Genomic DNA, 18,390 nt, shown 5'->3' on the forward strand with positions numbered 1-18,390 from the left:
AGCACACTTTCGGGGCTGCATGTCATGTCCGTCCTGTCAAGTGTTTCGAAAACTTTCGCTCCAAAATGACGTGTTCGTTATGGTACGGCAGCCGTCGAGGGTCAGCACACCTACGTTTAAACTCGAAGTGCAAACTGCTCCCCCTGGCGAAGCAATTGCTAATATACGGACCGAAAAAGTAAATACAGTGCAGGGGTGGAATACGTACACAGGCGTTTTATTTAGGGAAAAGTACCAGTAAGTATTCCCTCTGCAGAATGGTCATATTCAGGTAATATTCAATTCATAGATTGTAATATATACTAATTTATTGATGTGTACGGATATTTGCAGATCGTAAAGGTGGGGTGGTTTTATATACTTAATTTATTTGTTGATAAATATTGTTGCATTAGTAATCTGGATCTGTAAAGTATTTAGTAACAAAACCCTTGGAATACAATATTTCCTTCTGAAATGCAGTGGAGTTATATCGAAGAAAATTAAGTACAAGTACCTCAAAATTGTACACTTTCCATCACCATACATAGGCTACTTTTTGTTTTGTATAAGTTGTGTTGTGTTCAAAAGCCCTTTTGAGTGTGTTGCAGATATACTGACCCAGTCACCAAAGAGAAGAGAATATATTTGTGCACTTTATAGCATAATTCAATTTTTTCGCTTTCCAAATTTTCTTTAATAATTAAATAGCAATATTCAATGCACAACATTTACAGATAAAAAGGATAGGTGTGTGTGTGATTCTGCTTTTCCTTCTGCTGTATCTCCTTTTCTGTTCATATTGCAGAATAAGTAAACAGATGTCATACACTATCAAATATGATACAGAAAAGAACAATTAGGAGCTTGCTCTGTCAAATCACAGGCAACAAACAAATGCTAATGCTGATGATAAATGATTTACAACTTTAAGTACGCTTATTGTTTGCATGAAAAGAGAAACAGAGAAAAACACAGTGTCTTGCTCTGATCACAGAAAGGTAAATGTTAAAGAAAATAAAATACATTGATGAGAAAAACATGGGGCGGCGGGAATGAAAAGCGTACAGAAATGAAATGTATATTGGTGGTTGGTTTCCAGGTGGCTGGTTTCTGTCTGTTTCAGCGGGTGGCCTTTTTCATACCGTGGCCCATGAGAGAGGCGAACAGCGTCAGCACCATCTTGGGATTTACTTTCACCAAATCTTCTGGCTGCGTGTAGACACGAGCTCCGATCTTACGAGCCAATGAGATCGCATACCTGGGAGAGAAACAGAAAGAGAGACGAGAAGATGATCGAGTGACAAGTACAAAGATACAGGGAAGGGGGGGGGGGAGGACAGTTGAGATTTAGTCTTTTACTTTGCGTTGTTGAGTTTATCAGCATCCTTCAGCACTCCTCTCAATGCTCTCTTCACCATGTTCCACTTGACGGTGCCGGGAGCGATGGCGTCGATCAGGTCAATCACTGGCAGACTGGTGCTGATCAGTTTGTCCTGCAGAAAACAAGGAAACAGGGTCCAATGCAAATGTGTTTACTCATATACACCATGCATTCACATGAACAGACAAGCAAGCGCGCACACACACACACACACACCTTGAAGCTGCTGATCTGTGTGTCCTTTCGGTTGTGGCTCAAGGTGCTGTTGACCCAGTTGAGGATGATCTGATCTCCAACCTTATCACCATCACCCTGATCTAACAAAACCGACACTGTGTACCTGGAAGATAACAAGCAGGATAAACAACTCAAACTATACATGGAGCCATTGCATCCAAACCACCAAAATTGTTGTGTCACAGCTTTGACCAGTGCATGTACCTCCTCATCAGCTGCCAGACCAGCGCCAGGGTGTGCAATCGGCTCCCCTCGTTCAGGTTTTGTCCTCCGATGCCGACTAGAGAGAAATGAGCTACATCCCTGCCCAGCTCCACAGCATAGTTGCAGTTCTCCAGCTGAGACATGAGAGGAAATACAATCTTACTTTCCTTTTATTTTATCGTTAAAATGTTTCTTTCTATTTCTTTAATGTGGACACCTTCTTCATGTTGGCCCCCAGGACAGGATAAGGTGGGTTGTTGACTTTCTTCCAGTTCACAGGCACATTAACCTTCTCATAAAGCTGCATGATGATCAAACCATCACACAGGTCCCTGTAAGAGCAAACACACAGACCGTGAGGAAAAACACGGTATCACTGCACTGGGGCGCATGCAGAAATGAATCATTGAATTAAAGTGGTGAAAAAAATACAAGATTTACACGATGCTAAATCAGGTTCAGCATCACTTAATCTAATTAACTAAGTAATTACAGAGAGTCACTTTATTTTCACGTCATTTTCAGGCTTGTGCACTAAAAATGGGGTTCTTGTTGGCGTTTAAAAATATGTGGATATTTTACAGGCTTAGGCCAGTCTGTTATAGACTGTTTACATTTGATTACTTCTGGTCCAATAAATCAATGTGTGATCCAATATGCCTCTACCACTTTCACATGGACTCAACTTCAGATTTTTGAAAACCTGTCTATAACCCTGTTCATGACACTGATGATAAATTGGGACATTACAGCTTTGAAGTCTAAAGGGGTAAACTGGTACAGAGAAAAATGTGTGTACAGAAAGTGAAGTAACAACATTTCAGCTATATAACCCTTGAGCAAGGCACCAGTCTACCAGTAGAATACTTTGTACTGTGATAATATTGATAAAGATAAGAACTTATTTATATGGCAACTTCAAAAAGAAGTTTAGAAAGTAAGAGCAAAGAAAACAATGCATATACTCACAAGAGCAGAAGAGAGCATGTGATATACAAATGTAATAAAATAAATATAGATAAAAGTTAAGTGTAAAACTAAATAAAAGCCAATTTGTAAATGTTAGTATATCGAAAGCGGACGCTGATGTTGCTCCCCTGATTTCCTAATTGCCCAGATGACTCGACCCTCATTACTGGTTGTACTGCTGCAGCCCATAAATAGGTAAATGGAGGCATAAAGTTTCCATCCCTTGTCTTTGATAAGGTTAATTGATGCGTATCTGATGACATACCAGAACAAGTGGTTGACATGCGGAGAGACGCCCAGAGAGTTCATCCAGTTCCTAAATGTTTTCTCTTCGTTGGACTCAGCTGGAAAGACATGAAGACACGATAAACATCCACATCACGTTGTCAACCAGCTGTTCCCACACAGTTACTGTCACCTGGTAGGAATGTGTTAAGTTCAGCTGTAGCTTATGTAAGGTAGATATGGTTTTATGGCTGGCATAACCCTGACATATTTACTTACTTGGGCTTTTAATTGGGTTCATGACCTGTGGGGGTTTTCTTCAAATCAGTTCTCTGTACATTTACAATATGATAAGCCTTCTGGCATGAGTGTGCATGCCAGCATTTTATGTGATGCAATGAGCAGCCCCAAGACCGTGGTATGATGCAGCCTAATGGACAAAATCGGTGTCTCACGCTCTATGTGTGCAGTTCCTATGCCGCTGTCGCCATTGATCTGAGCCTTCTGCACACCAGGATGCATGTTGTACAGGTTGGCCACAAAGGCCAAGTTGAGTTTGCTGTTCCCAGATGTGACGTCGTGAGGAGACACGAACTGTCTGCACTCCAGCCGGGCCGCCTGCCGCAGCATCATCTCAGCCCTCTGGTCCAAATCACGCTCCTTCACATACACATAAAACATGACACTACGTACATATAATCATGCCAGGATCCACTGGGAAGGTCCCTATATTTAGTGTGATTTATATCTGTAGGATAACAGAACAGAGAGATTTGACATTTTCCATTCATCAGCTTTTCTTTGTGATTGCAAAATAAAGTGACTCACATTAATGGCGCTCATGTCGATTTTGACGCTCCTTTTGTAGTCTTGCTCCTCTTGAAGAGCAATCTGGTCCAACAGGTGGAAGTAGGCTCGTGAGTCCTACAGTGGTACAATACAAAAAGGGATTACACACCTTTTTCCACTGGGAAGTGTGTGTGTGTGTGTGTGTTTTCTGAGGAGGACCTTAATATCATCGCTGAAGTTGCTGATGGTGTTTGTTCCAGCGTTGCATAGATGTCGGTTGACCCAGCGGAGCAGCAGCTCCTCAGGGGAGAGAGACAGCAGATGGTCCAGATTCTCCTTATCTGTCACAAGGCCAATTAGACCTGAAGACACACATGCCATTAGTTTAAAAGTCTCTATAAAAGGTGATGGTTTATTCATTACACCTTGTGTGCGTGTGCGTGTGAACTGACCTTCGTTCCTGCTGATTTCTATATCAGCAAAGAGGCCAACCTTGATAATCTGCCAGAGCAGGCCCAGAACCAGGTGGGGTTTCCCAGCCATCAGATCATGGGCGTCAATGCTCACCACCGTACAGCCGATCGCTGAAGCTGAGTTCAGCGCTAGGACCAGATTCTCCTACAAAATTGTGGATCAACATGTTCATTTTTGCTCAAAATCAGAAATGTCATCGAAAAAATTGTACCAGCTCACCAAAATGAAAGGCTGTGGCCCCGAGTCCTCCAAATAATAACTAACTTATTAAACAACAACATCAAGTTATAAAAAAAGGACAAATACGTAACTGTTCTTTCCTTCCTTCTCCACAGAGGAGACATTTACAGAATATATATAATACATGATGTAGTAAAAATATTACAAGATGGTATTGCACAGTGCAACCTTGTTGAAAGACCAATCTATTAGAGCTACACTTACTTATGTTACTGTCTTAGTTGAATACAATTAAATAAATGTAGCTATTTCTAGTTTCCTTTTAACTAGTTAGTGAGATACAAATGTTGTTTCTTAGTTTCCCTTCATAAATTCTTGTTAAAAGAAATGCTTGATTTTTTGGGAAATACCTTTATTTGCTTTTTTGCAGAGAGTTAGATGAGAGGATTGATACCATTCTCACTTTTGTCAACTCAGTATGAAGTTGGAGCTTTAGCAGCCAGTTGGCTGGAAACAGGGGGGACATAGCTAGCCTGGCTCTGTCCATTACTCAGTAAATATATATTTTTTAAAAACTACAATTTCTGGAGCCTTAGCTGGTTGCCTGCAACCTCACAGTAAGCAGCCATGAAATGGTCTGGTGAAAAACAACGAGCTATCGAACTTCTCAATTAACTCTCCGCCACAGCGCAAACGAGCACGCTAGCATGCATGACACATTTCTTAATATTTGCAGTGCATGTGTGTTACAAGTGTTGTTGATTTATTACTCACTGTCATTGTAAAAGTGGCAAGTTTCTTAGTGTTGATAACTCTTTCGTCAATCGTGTCAGGCTGAGACTGGTTGATCATTTTGCTGGTGGAGAACAAGGAGTGTGAGTGAGTCATTTCAGATATGTGTCATCTCAGATTCGTCCGTGTGTGTGTGTGTGTGTGTGTGTTACCATAACAGGATGCCATCACGAACAGAGGTGAAGAGGCTTTCATTGTCAGGGTTCATGGGCAGCAGGTGTTGGCAGTCTTTGTCTTTTGCCAGGGCTTTGTTAATCCAGTTGACAAATGCCACCGTCTCCTCATCTACACACACATGATATAGTCACAGAGAGCTACACTTTTTGGCACACCGAGATCACAGCAATCAAAATGAGGAAAAATCGACATAAAGTATGCTATACACACAACAACAACAACAACAACACACACAATGCATACTCTCTCACACCAGAGTAGGAGTGCTGCGTTCCCTCGCTGGAGTTTCCTGACATTCCTCCGAAGGACCGGATCCCATCTCTCCTCGTGATGGTTTTCCTAAACGTCTCGCTCAACTCCTTGCTCTTCAGTTCTTGATAGATCTGAACATGGACAGGCCGCGTTAGTCCATGCGCGCTTTTGATGAATACGTTGTACTTCTTTTGCTCACAAACTGCATCCAAACTTACAGAAACAAACTCCTCAAAGCTGATCTTCTCGTCCTTGTTGGTGTCTCCAGCGATGAAGGTCTCGATGAGCTCTCGCACTTTGTACCCCGGCAGGGAGAAACGCGCCTCTCTGAACAGCTCCTGGAGCTCAAAGTCGCTCACGAAGCCGCTGTTATCAATATCTGAACACAAATAGACACAGAGTTGAAACGCACACATATACCATGAGTCAATTTGCTCTACAAATATTCATCTTAAAATGATGAGCATAATATCTATTTGGAAATATTGCACGCAGATAATAAAAGCAAGGACAAACAAAAGACTGATAATGCTTTATTGAGGTCTGTAGTTTCATAATAATTTAATATAATAAGAATTTGTGAGTAATTTGGTACTAATTATAGGGAGATTAAAGACTGATATTTCAGTTTAATTAATTGTTTTATAGTTAATGCTCCATTTAAAACCAAATAAGAGTTAATTCGTTATTAATGTGTTTTGGCAAACTTTGTTCTTCATATATGTCAAATTGTTGCCTTCAGCTGAGCTGCTGTGCACTCAACAGGATTTTGGGCTTGTGATCCCCCAAAATGAAACAAAGTCGTCATACGGTCTTGACTTAGTGTGAACATGAGTTGTGAGAATTAGGAAGAAAAAGGACGGATAAAAAATTGTGAACAGATTTTTTTCGTTCTGGACCGAAATCTCAACAACTATTGCAGAGATTCCCTTCAAATTGCGTACAGACATTCATGGTCCCCACGGTTGAGGATTTACATTTGATGTTCAGAGGGAAAGATCTCCATAACTGTCGTATGTATTACAATGCAAACTAGCGCAGACATTTATGGTCTTTGTGGACTTTGTTGAGCCTGTCACTGTTCATCTAGTGTCACCTTTCGGTCAAATCCTCACTTGATATCATCCTGTGGTCTGTGAGAAAATACTTACAAAAGAAATGACATCCAATCGGCCTCAACTGCACTTTAGCATGCTAATACACTAAACTAAGAAACAAAAGGTCGTCATTGATGAAAACACTGATGCTGTTTCAACTGTACAGAGATGAAAACCATGTAGTATATAAACATTGCAAATACTTCATGTCTAAATAAAATATCTGACATCAAATCTAATAAGTGACTTAACTTGTTGCCCTTTCTGCTTAAACCATCCTCACACAAAGAAAAGTTGTCACATTAAAAGGTTTGACGCTCACAACATGATAAACCATTCGACCGTAACGTTGCCTTTATTATGATACATGCACTGTTTTACCTCAGCTAACATAACCACAACTCGAGCAATTCACTGTAATTAATCGAATTGGAAGTGTACCAATGAAACAATGTCTCCGTTCAACTTATAATTTCTTTCAAGAACTTTTGACTTTACAGCTACATCTCAGGTCATTTCAACATTTTAAAATCTCTGGCTCACGCTCTTTACTACGTTTAATCTACTGTGCTTTCTATTTGTGTATCAAATATAAATGTGACATTCCTTACTGATGTTGCTCACTATTATCAGCATCTTTTTGTAACCATACACTTATGATGACGATAAAGTGATAAAATCTGGCAACGCCTCATTATTACATCTGGAAATGCATCAAACACAAAGTACGAACACTGAACAACCCAAGGCGATAAAAGTATCTTGTGTAAGAGTCATGCTTTATTGTCAGCTGTAAATGTCCGACTTAGATTCCTGTCAATACAACTGTAGGGTCAGGTCAGGTGTGTGTGTGTGTGTGTGTGAGTGTTTGAGTGTGGAACTGACCAATTCTACGAAAGGCATCTCTGAGATCCTCGAGGTCCTCTCTGGAAATCTGTGTGACATGATTCTCCATAGTAGCTTCTGCTTTGTGTACCTAAAACACGCACACACACACACACACGCAAACATAGAGAAATCATTTAACTACAGAAAACAGAACTAACAAAAGCTGAGTTTGACAACAGAGATGGGATAAAGGTGGAAGAACAATGAAGAAGTGTCAGGTTATTTACTGGAATTTGTCCAGGGTAAAGCCTTGTGACTTCTCACTGGCATTTCTTTACTCTGCACCGACTTTTCACACACACATACAGGCACATTCACACACCTTAGGTTTTTTATAACCCCTGCAGAGGTATTAGCATTTTACAGTAAAGCATCTTTTTGGTTCTTTGCTTGACAGACAGAGATAAGTACCTTCATACGAGTTTGCTGTTAGTCCTGTCTTGAGTTATAAGCCTCTCGGTGCTGATCCCTCTGGACTGGCTGCACGAGTCGAGTCCTCCAGATCTCTGCGAGGCTTCAGGCAGAGCGGAAGCTGGATCCCAGAGAGGCTGGAGAGCTGGTTATCTCACCTAGGAGGAGCCACTAAGGAGAGGCACAGCAGAATGGACCTTTGGCCTTTGTGGACCCTGTGACAGGCGTCGACAGTTAACAGTTAACAACTCAGCTGTGTCATCACATTAAGACGTTCACCTGTTTGTCTCTTCGGGGGCGATTGGTTTGCAATGACTGCAATGCATCTAGAAAGCATGAAAAGTTAAACACTAAAACACATGTAGTGGGGACAGCAGGAAGAGAGGATAAAAAACATACTAAACACATTCAAATAAAAACCCACCAACAAGGCCAAGTGTGTGGCATATTCACACACTTTCTTGCAAAGACTTAGATTGATACCACTCGTTACATTCAGCCACAGGTTCTTTAACGGACCACACACACACATTTTGCATTTCTGTCAAACATGTTTAAAACATGAGGCCTGTGTTTGCCTGCATAGCGTGCCTCACTGCCACACAAAGCCTTGTAACCTGAGGCACACAGCCAACTGCATCACTTCGCTTAAACTGCCCCCACCACACAGCAACACGGCCACTTTACTGCAGCAGATCACACTTTTATTGTTTTATTGTCCCTTTGCCTTTATGTCTTGAAAAATGCTTGTGATGCTCTTCCTAAATCTGTGTATCTTGACCTGTATGTTTCGGCTATAGGAAACAACTGTTCATCGTGCAGCAAAGTTAGCCCGTCTTTTGGAATAACTGTAACTGTAAGGAAACAAAAGTAGTAAGGAGCTTACATTCAGTCCCAGACAGGCCGATGGGCTTAGAGTCCGGAGCAGGGCCAGGGCCAAAGACGAAAATCAGCTTGCTGCAGAGTTTTGGGCCGCTTTCTTTCACTCCTCTCCTCTTGTGTTTACCTCCCTTCCTTTTCTCTGTGCGTACCTGTCAGCCTCTCCTTTCACCTCCACCACCGCTCAAAAAGGCACACACAGTCCCATAAACCAGCCGGAACCAAGACAAGACTGTGCAAAATGTTTCTCTCTTGGATCAGACGAACATACTAAAGACATGTTTACACCTATTCACCACAAACTTATACAGAATCTATTTATTTGTTTGCCTCTGAATCCACAAAGACTCCATCTTTCTATCGCCCCCTCAGACACTTGATCAGCATGTTTCACTCTGTGACTCTGAGGTGCTCTCCGGTTACCCTCTGCTACTAATCGCTCCACCTCCAGTTGTTGGTGTACCAGCCACAGTTTTGGCTTGTGGACCCTGAGCCAGGATCAGTTGTTGGTGTAAAAATGTAACAGTCAGCCAAAGACTTTGTCATCAGCCTCCTGCATTATTCACTTTGGTACACATGCGCAGGAAGGAGAGTAGAAAACCACACAAACTTGCAGCACAAGCATGCATGCACACAATAATGCTGCAAATATGTCTTCTCGACCACTGAGCTTAGACATTTTGTGATACTAAATATGAATTTTCTTTATGAGTTTATAGTCTAAAACATTGTTGGCATAGACACATGTTGCTGTTACTGGTTCTAATAGTAGATATTTCGCTTCTTCTAACATAAAATGGAGGTATTGGAGTATATGGGGTATTTATATTTAATGTAATAATAGCTGTGACCCCACACCCACCTGCATTTCCTTGTTTGGTTATAAGCCTTTGACGCTTCATTCAGCTGTAATTTGAAGTCTCGACCACTCGGAGGCAGTGCTGTCACAAGCTGGTGAAGTGAAGAAGATCTCCCTGTTTTTCTTTGAAAAGTAGTGCAGCCAAGTAAAGGTCATCCTGCTGCATGTTGCCAAACAGTCCACTTCTTAAACTGAAGCAGGGCACACATTATGTTGACAGTATTTGGTGATAACTCAAACTTGATTCATTTTAAAAACAAAATTTAGATTGTAATAATCGAACATCACTAATTTCTGATTCTAACAAGTTCATCTTCTGATACGAGTGATTCATCATCCCACCAGGAAACATTCACCTTGTATCCAGACGTAGAATAAGTCTTGTAAAAGTAATAATACCACACTGTAGAAATACACCGCTACAAGTAAAAGTTCAGCTTCAGTTATATGCTACTACCCCTCCTCCACATTTCAGAGAGAAAAGATGTTTTTATTCCACCACATTAATCTCACAGCTATAGCTGGGCCAGTTACTGTGCTGATTTAGAATATTAATAGAAAATACAATCAGTTAAAATGAGCTCCGCCTTTACCAGCTGCAACATTAAAGTGTTATTATAATAATATAATAATACATATTTGTCGAGGACGTTCTGCATAACGAGTACTTTTATTTTTGGTATTATAGCACATTTTTATGCTAATATGTCAGCACTTTTACTCAGGTCAAATTTGAGTATTTCATCACTGATGACGCTCCACGCAGGGGGCGTGTCGGCTGCCACTGGTCACATGACCCGGAAAATGTGGGGCTTAATTCCTGTGTTGGACTGCTCCCAGCTGCTGAGCTTGTGCGCTACGCAGTGCAAACCCTCTGTCTGCCCCATCACGACCTCCGCGCCCCGGGTAGACTCTCCTCTGCACACCATGTCGGGTAAGAACCACCGGGGCTCCGCCGACACTTGCATCCGCCCCACTGACACCGGAACGCGGCCACTCTGCACCGGATCGGGGCTGCGCGAACTGCCCTCTTCTCCCAAAATATCGCGAATTTTTTCGCTGCAAAGAACTCCGTACTCTGCAACGCTCACTGCTTCTGTCATGCGGACATCACTGAGGCCATGGCTTGTAATCGTGAATAGCGGTTATGTTATACGTGCTGCGGCCTTTTGAAGGTTTTATATGCGTTTGACTGGATGAGTTGATACAGCGGCTTGGATCACAGTAAAGCTGTCGGTCATCAAAAAGAGCACATCCGGTTACAAGTTTCAAAGTTGACGCGTTTGAGTGCAACTAGAGTTGAGTTTCAAAAGGCTCAAATTTAAAAGGGAGAATTGTGTTGAGAAAATGTAATATTTCCTTAGAATAACTCATTTATTTAGATTCAGACTGCGCCTTGCTCTGCTCTTAACAGTTTTCATAGCACAACCAAGACAGATTGGCTTACCAATATTAGAAAGTTTTAAAAAATCAGATGGACACGTGACTAAGATAATGGGACAATATACAGTTGAAAAATTATCTTATCAATGCTGTCACTTTTTGTAAATGACCTAAATTTCTTGTAACTCATCGGCCAACATTTTTACTGCTACCCATGAATCGAATAAGATGATGTTGGTGGATATTTGTTGAGCTCTAACGTTGAGGTCTGATTCGTCCCCTGGAAAGTCACCATCGTGTATATTGTAGCTGGTTAGAGTAGTTTAATCCGCTGAGAGTGAGTGGTATTGATTTTCTCGTCTAACAAGGCAAATAAACGTATATCTCCCAACATGTCGAGCTTTTCTTTTAAGTTGACATCTGTATTGTCACATAATGTTCATTGAAGGAGCCCTAAAATATATGTAAGAATTTTATTACGATTATTTAATTTTGTTTTTTATTTACTTCGTTCATACATATCTATATTTATTAATTGATCAAATTACAAACTAGAGCTTAAACAATTGGCCAATATGGTCCATTGTCAAAAAATGAATCTGAAAAAAATGTGATAATCGATTTTAGGTAATTCTTTCAAATAATAAATTCTGGTTGTAGCTTTTCAAATGTGAATATTTGCTAGTTGTGGACTGTTGACCGGACAAAAAGCATTTTGAAGACCTTTAGCTTTAGTGATGGTCGCCCCCTTTCACAATTTGCCAGACCAAACGATTAAATCATTATTTTACAGTTTTTAACAGCGATATATTGAACTTGGTTCCATAGCTCATGTATACTTTTATTTTTTAAAGAAGACACTATTTACTTCCTGGGTTGATGTGGGGTCGTTGATTAACTTGTCAGTGCGGACGTGCAGTGTGGCCTTGAAGTTTTTGTTTTTTTCTAATACTGTCGAGGCCTCCAGTGTCACACCGTTTATAGTGTATTAATATAAATGCGTTTCCTAGATAATAACTGAAAATTACTCCATATGGTAATAAAGGATTGATTACAGTAACTATATGCACAAATAGAGAGTACGTATCATATTAACATGAAATTACATACAGAAAACAATGATTGCATGTCCTTAATGGCCACTTTACATGCAACCTCTACACATTCTATTTGCATAGAACAATACATTTGACAGTAGAATATGCTCTAACCTATACAAATGTATATTTTCATATATTACTCATGAATTTACTCCATTATATTTTAAAATTGGCACTCACAACAGATTCAATTGTCGCTAACATCTTCACAGACGTGTAGGACCCCGAGGTGTGGCGGTCATATGGCTTCATGAGGCCTCAGATAACTGTGGGAACCCGGCTCCTGCTTCCTGAATGGGCCAGACGGGCTTAACCCTCCTTTGATAGTCAGTTTAAAGTTCCTTGAAACAGACCCTAGCAACCGCACAACACTGCCTCTCCGACATTCAGCTTGATGAATACTATCTGCTGGCTCTGGGCCACAGTTCACTGGAGCACAAACACAGTGTGTCCCCCTGCTGTTGTTAATGTATGCATGGGGGACCCAGCAGACACTGAAGTTCACACACACAAGAGGCCCGTCGATTAATTGGTTTGGTGTGGAAGGGAAAAAAAAGCAGATAACGGCGCATTCATTGAATTATTGTGGTTTCCTGTCAAATTTAGAGACGGATGCTTGAGTGGAAAGCTTGTGGTGGAAAGTCCACGAATTGTAGCTTTCTTTCCTATCCGAGGAGATTTACTCACATTAATAGCAACCGTGAGTATAAATGCTCAGATGTGAGGATGCACAGTATCTTTTGAAGTAAAAAAAAAAAAAAACAGGCTGTTGTGAGCCTATAGCGTCCGTCAATTTCACCAAACGCGTCACAGATTTCACGAGTTACTCTCTACCATTTTTGACACCTTCAGAATTCTAATCAAATGCATTTCATGATATACATTTTCCCCCAAACGTTGACGGCAGCTATTCAAATCAAACTTCTCTGGTTAATCTTTCAGATGATGCACAATACACACCAATGTTTTAACCAATAAGAGACTTGATTAAAAGGCTGATCGCTGGAAGTAGGCCTGACAAAAGCAATTCATGAGATAAGCTGCCAGTCACATGGCTGATGAGTGTTTGTGTGTCTTTGTGTGTTTCTCCAAGCAGACCAAGCTTTTGTGACGCTGGCCACAAATGACCGCTACGCCAAGGGAGCGATGGTTCTCGGCCAGTCGTTACTAAACCACAACACAACCAGGAAGCTGGTCGCACTCGTAGGACCTCATGTTGCTGAACCTTGCAGGTAACTCAGGACAAAAGGTCGACATCGAACACACACACACACACAGGCACTGACACAAATCATACCGTCTGTGTTGTAGAGACGCCCTTCGCTCCATTTTCGACGAGGTGCAAGTGGTGGACGTTATGGACTCGGGCGATACCGCTCATCTATCGCTGATGAAGCGTCCAGACCTGGGAGTAACATTCACCAAACTGCACTGCTGGAGTCTCACACACTACAGCAAGTGTGTGTTCATGGACGCCGACACACTGGTGAGACAAATCACCCGACAACAGCAGAGAACACACACAAGGGGCGACGACAAATCACCTCACAGTTAAAAAAGTAGTACTGTTTATTGTCCTTTGATGACAACATGAAACGGTCTGTATTTAATTCATTTGTTCATGTTTTGTCATGTTATATCTGCTATCCATACGGTGACGACATATTTCAGCGACGTGCCAAATGTCTTTGAGTTTAAACACATGCTGCTGCATTTTTGCCTCGGACTTCAGCAAATTGTTCTCATAATCTTGATGAATGAAACTCAATGGATTGTTATTTTAATGTATTCAGGTGCTGTCAAATATAGACGAACTCTTTGAGAGGGAGGAACTATCTGCAGCGCCGGATCCCGGTTGGCCCGACTGTTTCAACTCCGGGGTGTTTGTCTTCAGACCGTCCAATGAGACGCACGAGAAGCTGCTCACGTTCTGCAGGGAGAACGGCAGCTTCGACGGTGAGACCCGAATGTTTCCGTTTTTTTTTTTTTTTTTTTTGCAGTTATTTAGAAAACTAAGAACAGAAAAAAAAAAAGTTACGATTCTTTCTTCTCGACTAAAACAACAGTACGATTCTGCAGTCACGCTAGCAGCTCTGTGAACGATGTGTCGCATACCTCTGCTATCTGTTCTAGAAGTGCCTTCAAAGATTTTGCCATATGCTTCACTGTCCCGTCACAGCGTTCTCAACGCTCCTTTTCAGTTTCTATTTATACATCGCAGATAGGAAACAGTCAGTGGGAATGTGAGGCGTGTGTGGTGGTGACCATTCAGGTGTGTACTTGTGTCTGAGGGATTTCTGCAGCCAGAGAATAGAGATCAGATCTGGTAAATATTACTGGAATTAAAGAAGATTTATTAAAAAATGTAATTGCAGAATCATTCTCGCGTGACTATAACTGTTTAAATTGTACCGTAACACGCGCCAAACCAGAGCTTCTAGCCATCTCTCGGTTTGCTCTACTTGAGCCCAAATTTATGTCAACAAATGTCTCAAGCTTATGTTTGTGTTTCCATGTCTGCAGGTGGAGATCAGGGGGTTCTCAACAGCTTCTTTAACACCTGGGCGACGGCAGATATTTCCAAACACCTCCCCTTCATCTACAACCTCAGCAGTATCGCCATCTACTCCTACCTGCCAGCGTTCAAAGAGTCAGTACACACACACACACACACAATCGATGTATCCAGTGTTTCTTCCTATGTTCATGTGAGGCCGACCTATTGCCCGGATCTGTAGCTGTCCTTGTGAAATGCTTGGTGTGTTAGGAGGCATGAAGCTTATCCATGGTCAGTTCAAAGGTTGTGTGTGTGTGCGTGTGTGTGTGTGTGCGCGTGTGTGAGTGTGTGCGCGACTGGCTGCTGAAACGTAGAGCAGGGACAACACACGTTCTTCTACAACCTGCCTCAAAACAGAGGAGCTACTGCAGCGACACTATACTTTGGTTTATTTAAATCTGCGCTGTAGAGTATCGCACAGGTATCACGGAGGTTTAAAACTCATTTTCAGGTTAGCCAAACTGATTTTGGTAGAGTAAAAAAAAAAAAAAAGAATCTTTCGTGTAGATTGCTAATAGCGGCAGACTCTCTGTTCCTCTCGCACTCGGTCCTGCCTCTCACTTTGCCCGCTGTGTGTTTTTTTTTTTTTTGTCACAGGTACGGCCGGGACGCCAAGGTGGTGCATTTCCTGGGAAAGGTGAAGCCATGGAACTACTCCTACGACGCTCAGACGGGCGAGGTCAAAGGCCACTCCCTGTCCCCTGACCAGTGCCACCTGCATCCCGACTACCTGCTCATGTGGTGGCAGCTGTACGCCAAATCGGTGCAGCCGTTACTGCAGCAGGCATACGGGGAAACTCCATACATCAGCGGCTTCGTCGACGCCAGCACGGACGTACGTCAGCTGTTGCGATGTTTGAGTGTGTGTGTGTGTGTGTGTCCCGTTGTGAGTCTGGCGACTATGCACGCGTCGAAACATAAACGAGGATGTGCGATTGTGTTTTTAGCCTATTGCATAATCGTCTAGCCTGTTGCATAATCGTCTTGTCCTGACTGTTTCGAAACATGTAATTACCAGTTGAACTCTACGATGGTGAAAGTGCCGTACATTGAAGCTTTTTATGACTCCAGATAAGAGGACCGTCCAGTTTTAGTTCCCACAACAACAAGTTTATTTGTTGAAACATTCCTCAGCACCAGTCTGTCGCCAAACGTAGTGTTTGTTGACTGCACGAATAGCTTGCAGCGTGCCGTGCCGCCAACAACTGTTCGGCTTTCTACAGAGTAGCAGGAAGTTGCCACGCTGCCTGTTGTAACAGGGCAGTGTTGAAATAGAGTTAGTCAGAAAATGAAACCTGCAACTTTGCCCAATTGCCATCTTGTGTCACAGGTTTATACAGGCCCGTCATGGAGAAAGTCTTGGGCTGAGCTCTGGTTGAAGTTTAAAAAACAATCTGTATACCAAGTGAATCTTGAAAGTTAGGACTTATTTTGAATTGTTTGAAGAGACGCAATTTGCTGAACGGTGGCCTAGAGTGGTAGTTGAATGATAGTGGCACATTCAAATTTTTCAGTTTTCACATTAATCTGTGTCCAGAAGTGTTATTTGGAAACTTAAAGTCTCCAGTGCACATGCAGTGAGACTGGACTTTTCAGTGAAGTATGAGACGGCTTGTGTCTAGCAGTTCAACTTTAGAAACCAAACTTTTCTTTTTGTGGAAGAAAACGTCCCAGAAACACCGGTTACATCAAATATTTTTAAATTCTACTTCAGCTGCACTCTCTGTTAATGCTCCGCCCCGTTGTGTCACTATCTCTTGATTTGTATCGACTTATTGAGTGTACTTCTACTCTAGGAATCCAGAAACTAAACTCTTATCGGCTGCAAAGTGTGTCGCAAAATGTCATGTTTGCACTTTGCACTGACGAAATCCCCGCATGCACCGCATTGAGCCTCAAACTGTAGAAAGAGCGTTCGGCCGAGCATGGCCGAATGTGGGGAACCCGGTCCTTATAAAGCATTGCTCCAGGCCCATGTTATGATCCATTCATTCTCTGCCTCTTGTCTGTCAAGCAGTGTGAGCTTCACGAGGATCTGAGGGAGAACCAGGCACCCTTAGCTCCTCCCCCACAGAAGGTTTCATCAGAGGTGAGGAAGCAGCGCTGGGAAGCGGGCCAGATCGACTACATGGGCGACGACTCCTTCGACAACATCGCACGAAAGCTCGACTCCTTCTTAAAGTAGCGAGGCGGCGTGACGGACGGAGAGGGCACCAGTCAAAGCGCTGTGTGGGTGGAGATTTTAAAGCACTGCTCAGCCAATCGCAGGGGCTTGACTAGCAGGCGACTGGATGAATGCCTTTGTGCAACGTTCAGCCTCGCTCTCTGCATCCCGTCAGTGTGTGTGTGTGTGTGTGAGAGTGGATGTTTGACACAGTTCCCACACACACACTCACCATTCAATTTTCCCCTCAAAAGGAAAAGTTTGATATTTCAGGAAATACACTGTTTCACTTTCTTGCTGAGAGTCGGAAGAGAAGACTGATACTAAATATTATTCAGCTGCCAGCAGCATTTTTGAGTCACTCCCGCAAATCAAGTAAACTCATTCCTGTAGACAAGCATTTGTTCAAAAAGAACGATTTAATTTGCGACTCCAACATCGCCAATAAACACGAATGGTATAGTCTTCTCATCCAACTCTCGGGAAGAAGGCGACTACGCGTTCTTCCCAAAATGTCACTGTTCGGGTGCATTTGATGGAGATGGATTCATAGTCTCGAGTCTTCCTCACCTGTGGAAACTTTCAGCGACAACAGAAACTGAACTCATAAAGTTTCAAAGTTGTTTCTGGATTTTACCACAACCGCCATCCTGCAATAAGTCGCTCTGTTTAAAGCAGATATGCAGCAACTGGCTCATTTCCCTCGCAAAGTCCCTGCCAGTTATGAGAACCTCGCTTAAATTAGAGTGTTCACCTCAGAGTCTATCCGTGCCTCTGACACTCACCAGCTCCATGTGACTTCAGCTTTGTGATATCTGGTTATATTAGGACAAAGGCCTGTTGTGTTGTATTTGCATGGCACAAAAAAGAAAGTGGGTCAGCGATGAAGTACTTCCACCCACATCCTGAGGTGCTGTTGATAGTGTTGCATGTGTGGAATCAGTCATCTGTACCCTGCATGTTATGTCCCTGCCAGATCCACATCGGGACATCTTTGTTTCGTCACTTCCTTTCTGTAGTGTTACCAGCAGCCGTATTGCCGCTCACCGTTTACAAAACCTCCCGCACTGTAACCGCTGCTAGTAGCACAGCCGATCTGAACTTTGTTGAGTCCCTCCTTTCCTGTTACCAATGCCTCCTTTACTTCACTCCAGCTGTGTGACCTGCAACTAAACTATTATCTATAGCTCCTAAACATCAACACACTCCTCCGACAAGGAGCCGGCAGAGTTGAGAATTGTTTTCCCAATCTTTTCGGCCCGCTAAAATCCTGCGAGTGTGGAAGTGGAACAGAACTGTAGTGACGTCAGTTAATGCAGATCTGTCCTGTCACCTAGCTGTTAACTGTACATCCTTGTAGAAGTGCTAATAAAGACACCTTTTATCCATC

General features: G+C 42.4%; 2 protein-coding genes across 2 annotated transcripts; one reads left to right on the forward strand and one right to left on the reverse strand.

Moving 5' to 3' along the window:
- Nucleotides 1-846: 846 nt before the first annotated feature.
- pls1 (plastin 1 (I isoform)) lies at nt 847-7,729 on the reverse strand. The gene is made up of 15 exons (XM_079286075.1): nt 7,645-7,729; nt 5,881-6,041; nt 5,664-5,793; nt 5,386-5,518; nt 5,216-5,297; nt 4,240-4,405; nt 4,007-4,149; nt 3,827-3,922; nt 3,454-3,658; nt 3,039-3,117; nt 2,022-2,136; nt 1,805-1,938; nt 1,580-1,703; nt 1,342-1,475; nt 847-1,240 (listed from the first exon to the last, which is right to left on the reverse strand). The coding sequence occupies exons 1-15, from the start codon at nt 7,712-7,714 to the stop codon at nt 1,102-1,104; spliced, it is 1,911 nt and encodes a 636-aa protein (XP_079142201.1). The 5' UTR covers nt 7,715-7,729; the 3' UTR covers nt 847-1,101.
- Nucleotides 7,730-10,588: 2,859 nt separating this feature from the next.
- LOC306790125 (glycogenin-1-like) lies at nt 10,589-18,382 on the forward strand (the record flags this gene model as incomplete). The annotated part of the gene is made up of 7 exons (XM_079286243.1): nt 10,589-10,730; nt 13,376-13,511; nt 13,591-13,765; nt 14,073-14,235; nt 14,803-14,929; nt 15,434-15,671; nt 16,854-18,382. The coding sequence occupies 7 exons, from the start codon at nt 10,589-10,591 to the stop codon at nt 17,019-17,021; spliced, it is 1,149 nt and encodes a 382-aa protein (XP_079142369.1). The 3' UTR covers nt 17,022-18,382.
- Between the last annotated feature and the right edge of the window lie 8 nt (nt 18,383-18,390).

This window comes from Melanostigma gelatinosum (assembly GCF_949748355.1).
Source record: "Melanostigma gelatinosum genome assembly, chromosome: 16".
Classification (NCBI taxonomy): domain Eukaryota; kingdom Metazoa; phylum Chordata; class Actinopteri; order Perciformes; family Zoarcidae; genus Melanostigma; species Melanostigma gelatinosum.

Bases quoted from the DNA above. Each gene is read 5' to 3' on its own strand.
- pls1 (XM_079286075.1), bottom strand. From the start codon at position 7,714: ATGGAGAATCATGTCACACAGATTTCCAGAGAGGACCTCGAGGATCTC. The intron at 4,406-5,215 runs GTGAGTAATAAA...ACAATTTTGTAG, and splicing joins TTGCCACTTTTACAATGACA to GAGAATCTGGTCCTAGCGCT. The intron at 4,150-4,239 runs GTCAGTTCACAC...GTGTGTCTTCAG, and splicing joins AGAAATCAGCAGGAACGAAG to GTCTAATTGGCCTTGTGACA.